This window comes from Aulonocara sp. 'chitande type north' Nkhata Bay, linkage group LG1, assembly GCF_057382095.1.
Source record: "Aulonocara sp. 'chitande type north' Nkhata Bay isolate Kocher_YH1m ecotype deep benthic linkage group LG1, A_spYH_male_GT1.1, whole genome shotgun sequence".
Taxonomy (NCBI): Eukaryota; Metazoa; Chordata; class Actinopteri; order Cichliformes; family Cichlidae; genus Aulonocara; species Aulonocara sp. 'chitande type north' Nkhata Bay.
The window spans coordinates 29,146,398-29,155,397 of record NC_141344.1 but is presented as its reverse complement, the minus strand read 5'-3'; the positions used below and the strand labels follow the sequence as shown (position 1 = coordinate 29,155,397).

Below are 9,000 nucleotides of genomic sequence, written 5' to 3'. Positions count from 1 at the left end.
TTCAGATTTTCAGAGGTCAAAGCTTTGCCACCCAGAACTCCTCACGCTCAATTAAGTTGCCTTTGAAAATAATTTTCTGCATGATATTCACGCTGAGTTCAGGAAATCAAGGAAATCTATTATCTTGCCTGGCTGTGTGATGCAGATGGGGGATCATGTGAAATTAAGGCATGAATGTCATGTTGATAAGAATTTAAAATGCTTTGTTTTAAATAAGTAGATGCTACATATATCCTTGAGCTCCACATTACAACCAAAACATATGACTGTCATCTGGTGGATTTAAAGGTTGTGGTTCTCATTGCTTACCGAAAAGCCTCCATTTCAACCAAAGAATTGTCCGTTTATATATAACAGAAACAAAAATATGATGTTTTCAGAGTTTCGCTTTAATATAATAATATAAAACTGTCATTCAACTATAAAACTTTATGGGTGATTCAGTCCCTATACAACCACAGTGAGAGCTAAAGCAAATAATTCCTTGAAGTACATCCTAAGAAAGGCACAATCCCACCACTTGGAAAAGATGGTGAGCAAAGAGGAGCTAATCCCACTCCTCGTCCTCCTGCCGCCCCTTGATTCCAGATAAGACACTTTGATCCTCAGGTGTCCCAACAGGTGTTGATTGTATCTCCGGTGTTTGATCCTTTGAGGAATTTCCTCTGCTTTGCCACACGGTGGAGTCAGTGTAATACAACACAAGGACTTTTGCAGACAAAATAAGCAACCCCAGTCATCTCATAAACTGCTCACATAGGAATTGAAAAGGAGAAAAGAAAAAAAAGGAGGAAATGATCGTTTTAGATCCCAGACAATCAGTGAATCAACAATCAGATATAAGTCATTAAATGCTAGACAGAAAACGACCTTCAGAGAGTGCCACCTTCTTACTGCTTTTCTTTGTGAAACTACTTTCTCTGTACACAAACATCCTTTTTATGAATCTCTCGTTAAATGGAAACAGGGCATCCTATTGTGAGTCATTTTATACAAATTGGTTTGTTTGTATAAAATGATCTAAAACCTGTTTTTCTGTTGAGTAACTGGTTCCCGAAACTGACCCGAAAGCAGAGCACTGTGTGTTTGGCAAGCTATGGCATCTGTGTTTTATTGGAAAGGAAAGACACAAAGAGTGCAGTTTTACAGCCATGTGTAAAAATGCCTCGAAATAGAAACAAAACAAAGGCGGTGGATAAAATTTGACCAAATATGAGGCTGCCAAGTACACAAATGTTTGGTTTGTTGGCTTTACAATGTGGACTTTTAATAATCTACCTTGCATAACAAGTAATTCTTCACAAAAACATGCATTAGGTGGATTCATTCATTTTGTTCTCACATTAGAGCCAACAGCAGAATATGCAATATAGTTCCACTTCATGGTCCTTTGTAATGGCTTTATAGCAATTTTGTTTTAGGGAAAAAATATCCTGTTTCCAATACAGGTGCTAATTGCCTTGCAGGTCAGGTTACGGTAAATTGTAATTAGCCAACATTATACAGCAATCTGCCAATACAGCAATGTGTGAGAGATTTTACAGGACTCTGAAAACCTAAATATACACCATGCCTCAGTAGCTTGTAGAACCAGCTTCAACAGCAACAACTTGAAGTAATGGTTTTCTGTATAACTTTATCAGCCTTTCACATCACTGTGGAGGAATTATGGCCCACTCTTCTATACAACACTGCTCCACTTCATTGAAGTTTATTACCATTAGTTATGCATGCCTAAGTCTTGCCACAGTATTTCAGTCGAGCTGAAGTCTGGACTTATCATTTTCAGCCATTCTGTTGTAGATTTACTGCTGTGCTTGAGCTCAAGTCCTGTTGAACGACCCCGTTCTTTCCAACCTTTAGTTGTCACACAGATGCCCACATGGCCTACAGTTGAGTTTGTGGTCAGCTCAATGACACCACCACCATGTTTAGTTGGTATGAGGTGTTTGTGCTGATATGGCGTCTTGTTTTGTTTTTTGTTTTTTGTTTTTTTTTCAAATATGCTACCGTGCATTACAGCCAAAGATCTGTAATCTGGTCTCATATGTCAAAAAGACATTGTTCCAGAAATCTTGTGAGTCATTGTCATGCAACTTTACCAGCTCTAGTGTCGTGTTCTTTTTAGAGAGAAGCGGCTTTTTCCTGGCAACCCATCCAAACAAACCAAACAAGTATTTTTAGTGAATTTAGATATTGAACTTGAACATTTAACATACAAACCAAGGGCCTGTATAGTGTGAGATGTAGAATTTGCCAGAATTTGTGTTTCTGTAAAGGCGCTCACACTTTCTTATCAGCTAATCAGTTAATTAAGTGCATTTAATTATCAGCACCTGGCTGCTACTTGTCCACCTAATTCCTGTGGAAGCACCAAAGACGTACTTAGTGTCTTTTTCATGTAGAGCTGTTTTTCAGAGCACAATAATGATACAAAACTAACAAATATATTTAGGGTTCTAAACTTATGCATAATTTAACAATTATTATTTTACCTAATTTTTAGGTTAAAGGAGCATTTTTATATTGTGCTACATTTGCCTAGCAACATGAACTTTTGTTTCACTACAGGCTGCTTTTGTATACATGAGAGGACTGTAACACAGAAGTCACACAGCTAGAAGTGACTTCTTCAGTATTCTAGTTATCTATATTTTGTCAAGTAATACTGTGTAATACTCAGAGAAATTTTTTTATGACTTTTGGTGCAGATGTAGTCTCAGTATCAGAGGTGTTGATTATTTGACTGTTGACCTTGAAGAACACAATTACACCATAAAATGAAGGCTTTGTTGCTGATTCTTCTTCTTCAAGAAATTCATGAAACTCTCAGACTACAAGCTGCCAGAATATAGCTCTGTCAAACTATAAATATAAGTCTTACAAGCCTAACTGAATTCCACACTTGGCCACTTGCTCTTCATAGTTGAGGTTGTAAGGCCTAACACAGGCAATATTTTGGTGCAACCTCAGGAAACAGTGTCATGGAGTTGGTTGGGAAGTTTCAAAACAAAACAGAAAAAGGTCAGCAGCAGACTGGCCAAAGTAACACCACAGCAATGTGAGTGTGTAAAGACACACTCACATTGCACATTACACACACACACACACACACACACACACATACACATACATACATACATATATATATACATATATGCCACAAGGTTATGAAAGAAAATCTGTAAAAGAAAGCGGGAAATGGGAAATAATTGGAGAGTTCATCTTCCACCAGTTGCCCTAAAGTCACGCGTCTGTCAGCCCCGGTTACTCAAAGAGCCTCTGTCTTCTCTGATTAGATAAGTGAAATGCTACCAATGAGGCACTTTCTGTAAAGTGCTTTCTGTCTTTATGGTGATTTTACACCTTCTATAACTCAGTGAAGTGGCATAGTGTGCACTATAGGACTCTGTCTATCATATCTTAAAGGTGATGATATTGATTATGCCATGGTGCTCATGATAAAAATCAGGAATTCAGTGGAAAGCGTTCATATGACTTGTAGCTGATATTATATTACAGTACTGTGCAGAAGTTCATCTAAGTTAAAACTCTTTACAACTAGTGCACATGTGATGCATCAAAAGGTTATGCTGGATAAAAAAAATGTATCACTTCTGTTACCTCATTGTTACCATGACCACTTATTTTAAAATAGTTTTTTGTTATTTTAATTTTTGGTTTTATTGTCATTTCATTGTGCATATGTTTTTAAATTGCTGTACTAATGTAAAATGCTTTTGGGCTTTGAAATGGACCTAGAAATAAAACGTATTATTTTTTTATTATCTTTATGTAAAAAAAAATGTAAAAGGGGCAGTAACATTAAAAAGGTATGCTTTCCTGGGTCCTGTAATAACTCTGTAACTAACTAGACTTTCCTGGTTTGAGATGTTTCTTCTCGTGATTAAAATTAAATGGCACTTGCCTTGTAAAGTTCAAAACACTAAAAGAATACATTCGAAAAACCTAGCGGCAGTGTCTATTTCCATAAAATAGGGATTTGAGAGAAAAAAAATCCTTCACCAAGCTTCACCGAGCAGTTTCATGTAGGAACCTTTTCCATCGAAGTTGACAATATTAGCGGCTCGCATTCATGATGGCTGTGACGTCATGTAAACATTAATATAGCTGGTTAAATTAAGATGAAATAGTATAGTTTAATCGTATACTGCAGACCAGAAACAGTTAAATTAAGATTAAAATAAGAAGTTGACGCTACCTCTATTCCGCTTCTGATTGGCTGAGAATAGAAGCACTTACGCCTCCGGCCAACTCGAAGTGTTTAAATAGCCAATCGCGTGGCTCCCTCCGGTATGTGTAGAAGCGACAGAGAACCAAGGTCCTCTTTGGTGGAAGACCGTGTGCGCGTGACAGCCCGTCTCCTCCGCTCTTACCTTACTCACTCAACTCAAGTACCATGGAGGAATCAAGTAGTTGACGTTTCCTGCTGCAACCTTCTCTTTTTAAGCTTCTTCTCGTCTGATCACTGTGCTCCTGACCCGGTTTTATTGACGTTTTGACCTCTCGGCTACTTACGGAAACATGAAGTACATCATCGGTATTGGCGGGTGAGTACTAGACGATGAATGGCTAAGCTAAGCTAAGCTAAGCAACCTTGTAGGCCTTGTAAGGCCGTCACACGTGGGGACGGCGGTCATTACATCCGGTATGGCTTTTTGTTCGAACCGTAACGTTATAACATTTCGATTGCCACTCATTGGGTTCTGTAAATATTAAACTAACCATGTGGTAATTTATGAATAATAGCTAACGTTGTAAGCATGTAATATAGCCGAGTACACCATGCACCCGGCAGCCCTGACATTACACGTTAAAATGCATTAGATGAGTAATTAACGAGGAAATATGGCTGCCTACTACCTTAAAATGACCCCGCAACACATGCCCTATTTTACATCAACCACACTTCATTCATTTGAATTCCTTTTCTTCCCCTGTAGTGTAACCAACGGAGGGAAAACCACCCTCACCAACAGACTGATCAAGAACCTGCCCAACTGTTGCGTGGTACATCAGGATGACTTCTTCAAGGTGAGCCACATGCATATCTCCATATCTTTACATTTTGGATTTAGTTCACCAAAGAGACTGCTCTGGGTAGCAGTTTGACACAGTGTGTGTATTGTTAAAAACAAACAAACAAACAAAAAAAAATCTAGCGCCTTCCATATAGCAGAGTGTAGCATTAGTGGAATGTACCTGGGTACATCTCATCAATGTATGTTTCAGCCCCAAGATCAGATTGAAGTTGGTGAAGATGGCTTTAAGCAGTACGATGGTAAGCCTGGGTTTTTATGAAGGGCTTTGTGTGTGGGTGTCTGTGTGTGTTTGTGTTTTGCGTGTATGACTCAACCTTAATGTTGTGTTTCATTCCTAACGTGCATGCAATGTAAACGAAATCTGGGAGTTTGAACATGTTTCTCACTTGTTTTCTTTTTTGCAACTTTCTGCACACTTCTGTTTTTTTTTTTTCTTCCTTCTCCCCCTCTGCCATCTCTTCAGTCATCACTGCTCTGGACATGGAGGCTATGATGAGTACCATCTATGCGTGGCTGGAGAACCCGGTGAAGTTTGAGAAGTCTCATGGCGTTAATAACACCCTGGATTCTGAGATCGTGCCAAAGTCTGACCGCAAGGAGGATGAGGAGACTCACATCCTTATTGTGGAAGGCTTCTTGCTTTACACCTACGAGTAAGAATCTGTGCTTAGCTACATGTGAGTTAAGTGCTTGTTCTCGAAGTCAAATGACACCAATTCATCTGTACCTGTTGCAGACCTTTGATCGACGTGCTGAACCAACGCTACTTTATTTCCATCCCATATGAAGAATGCAAAAAGAGGAGGTGGTAAGTGCTCTAGTGTTGTTCTTCACATGTGTTTGCCATCCATGCAGCTGTAGCTTAATCTTTTTTTTTTTAACTGGTGTTGTGTCATTCTGCAGCTCAAGAAACTACCTGGTACCAGACCCACCTGGCCTTTTTGACGGCCACGTCTGGCCCATGTACCTGAAACATAAGAACATCATGGAGGCATCAGCTGTTGATGTTGGTAAGTTGATTCTGTTTTTTATTATTGTAAATGTTGTAACCATGTGTGGTGCTTTGTCACATAAAGGCTGACCACACTGATTAAATGTGTGTGTATCCTCTTACAGTGCAGCTGGACGGAACCAAGTCAAAGGAGGCGCTGTTCAACTTTGTCTATGGCGACATCCTGAATAACATCCAGAAGTCTCTCTAACAAAAGTATTAAAATCCTGTAATTATATAGCAAAAAAAACCTGTTTTATATGTAAACTTCTGTTACTGATTTTGTGTACTTTCTGTATTGCAGATCATCTGATTGGCTAAAAGGATCATATAATCAATCTGCAAGCTGAAGACCGCCTTGCCTTAAGTTTCCACCTGGCAGCTCATTTATCAGAGTGCTATGTTTTTTTTTTTTTTTTTTTTTTTTGTTATTTTGTAAATGTTTACCTTTCAGCATATGATGCTGGCATGATTTTATATCGATCGTATTTATTGCTTTGATACAGAGTACACTCCAAAGAGAATTGATGGATTTGTTAACAGGATGGTTGCACTCAAGTTGCGTATGTCAATAAATGATCCTCCTGCCAATTACAACGTGTACTGATTATTTTTAGAACATGACACTCCCACTTCAGCTGTTGCAAAATGGAACTTTGTGAATTCTGAAGTGTTTAACTTTAAATTGGTTATTTAAAATATACACCAGGAACATTGAGTAGCTGCTTAGATGGGCACATTTAGCTTTCTCTATCTTGCTCCCAGGCAACAGTTGGTGCAAACGATAAGAGGGTCTCTCCTCGTGAGTACAGCTTATCCAAATTCACACACATTTGGACTCTTCTTTCATACAGATTAAACTCAATTACATAACTTTGAAGTTTTACTGATTAAATGGGTTCGTGTAACAAATCGCATGAATAAACGGCTGAAAACAGTCTCATTTAGGAAAAAACATGCAGTGTCAGATTGGACAATGGTGTAAGGCACACAGATCATGTTTTTGAGTATATGCTATAGTTTGTTTCTTAAGCACATTAGTGAGCGGAGGTTGTTTTAAAAGTGTTTTTGATTATTAAAAAAAAAAGCACTATATAAAAAGCACTATGCATTTTTTTTTTTTACTTATGTCCTAAAATCTTAAACATCTACGGTGCTTAACAAATGTATTAACCACCTGTCATAAAAAGAAACATCTTAGGAATTAAATATTTTAGAAATGTAAATACCAGTAATGTTATTTATTAGGAAGGCAAACTGAATGTATCTTGTGTCCAAATTTGAGGCGACACATTGGACGCCTCATAGAAAAACTGGTAATTGCCAGTACTGTTAATTTAGATCCTGTATAAACCTTACACTTAGTGATCAGTAATTGGGCCCATTCACTCATTTTTAACGTTTTTATACCTTATCCTATAAACAAACTTCAGTTTTCCCCCATGTTTAGCAAATGTAGGAAATTTGATGTTATTTTCCAGCTTTTATAGACGTGTCAAAATTATATTAAAAATCCAACAAAGAATAAAAACCCATGACTGAGTTTAAACAAGTAGTGCTAATTACACATTTACAGAAACATCGACCTTCATATAAAGACCCCTACAGACTGTTAGCTAACACAGACCGTTAGCCACGTTTAAAGATTTCAAATGATACTTATTTAATGTGCATTTTGAATAATAAAAATAGGAATAATAGAAATTGTGTAGCCACATATGGACTAAACCCACATCTTTCTATGTAATTTTTTTGAAGCAAAAAAAGATGTTCCCTAAAAGTCTCAGAAAGTTTTCCTTTTGCTTTTGAAAATTGAAAAGGAAAAACTCGAGAGAAATGATATGAATCATTTCCCTAATGTTTTATAAACAGGCCTATATAATGTGCACGAGTCAATACAGAGTGTTGTACTTCTATTACAGCTGATGAAATCTAATTCAGCAGAAGAACTATCTGAGCTGGGTGTGTCCTCTGGGCCTCTCTGAGTCACTCCACACGTTATGTAATGTGGCTGAAGGAATGTATGGAGGCATTATGTAGGTCAGAGAAATGTGAGAAGTGTTTTTTCCCTCTTTGTCAGTGTCGAGTCGTCGTCTCATCGTTTGCAGTTATTGTGCAGAAAGCTCCTTTTCAATATCCTTTGGATTGGTTAAAAAATATGACTCATTGTACAAGAGGAGCCGTTTACCCTGATGTTAAACTAACCAGCCTTTTGAAACAAACTGAATTATATTTTTAGATCTGTCGTCATAAATCTTTTCCCTTTAGTAGTCACTGTTTCCCCAGTGTCCAGTGTGTTATTGTGGAATGAAACAGACATGTTGATATTATACTACAAGCATGCATGAAGGCCTGAGCGCATGGTACAAAGCAGCTTTTATGGTTTTTTGAGGTTAAAAAGCAGCTGCACTGAACAACCCCAGAGGAGGTGAATTAGGCTCTTACAAGCTGTGTGTTAGATTTTATTATAGATTTCATGTTTTATTGTTGTATTTATCGACATCGATGGCCTCCATACACTCTTCAGTCTGCTTAAACTTCCCCTCATTTTGGTTTTGATTGTTGTGATTTTTTTTCAGCGAAAAGCTTCATACATTCATTTAGAATATTTGATTTATGCTTGGCCTCGGGAGTAATTTTGTATCCTGGATAAAAGTATTGTACTGTGACCCTGTAGCGGCCATTCGGACCAACAATAGTCTGTCCCCCTTTTTTCAGCTTCAGCGTGGCACACGACAGGGGTGCCCTTTGTCACCTCTCCTTTTTGCAATTCTTTGTTCAATAAAAAGACCTTGATCAAAAAAAAAGAATATTTGATTTATGCCATTTAAACTTCAAAAATAATCTCTGCTTCAATTCTTCCTCCTACTAGAAGATCAGTGCATTCAAACCAGTATGTTCAAATGTTCATTCATGGGCATTGAGGGGTCAGAGAGAGAGAGCAGG

The 9,000-nt window shown here is 37.9% G+C and overlaps 1 protein-coding gene across 1 annotated transcript; it reads left to right on the top strand.

Moving 5' to 3' along the window:
• The first annotated feature begins 4,303 nt into the window (after positions 1 to 4,303).
• Positions 4,304 to 6,651, top strand: mibp2 (muscle-specific beta 1 integrin binding protein 2). The gene is made up of 8 exons (XM_086292194.1): positions 4,304 to 4,571; positions 4,965 to 5,055; positions 5,254 to 5,302; positions 5,527 to 5,716; positions 5,800 to 5,871; positions 5,967 to 6,073; positions 6,180 to 6,270; positions 6,359 to 6,651. Exons 1-7 carry the CDS (start codon positions 4,546 to 4,548, stop codon positions 6,263 to 6,265), a joined length of 621 nt encoding a protein of 206 aa, XP_086148320.1. The 5' UTR covers positions 4,304 to 4,545; the 3' UTR covers positions 6,266 to 6,270; positions 6,359 to 6,651.
• The last annotated feature ends 2,349 nt before the right edge of the window (positions 6,652 to 9,000 follow it).

Bases quoted from the DNA above. Each gene is read 5' to 3' on its own strand.
- mibp2 (XM_086292194.1), top strand. From the start codon at position 4,546: ATGAAGTACATCATCGGTATTGGCGG. The intron at 5,056-5,253 runs GTGAGCCACATG...TGTATGTTTCAG, and splicing joins ATCAGGATGACTTCTTCAAG to CCCCAAGATCAGATTGAAGT. The intron at 5,303-5,526 runs GTAAGCCTGGGT...CCATCTCTTCAG, and splicing joins TGGCTTTAAGCAGTACGATG to TCATCACTGCTCTGGACATG.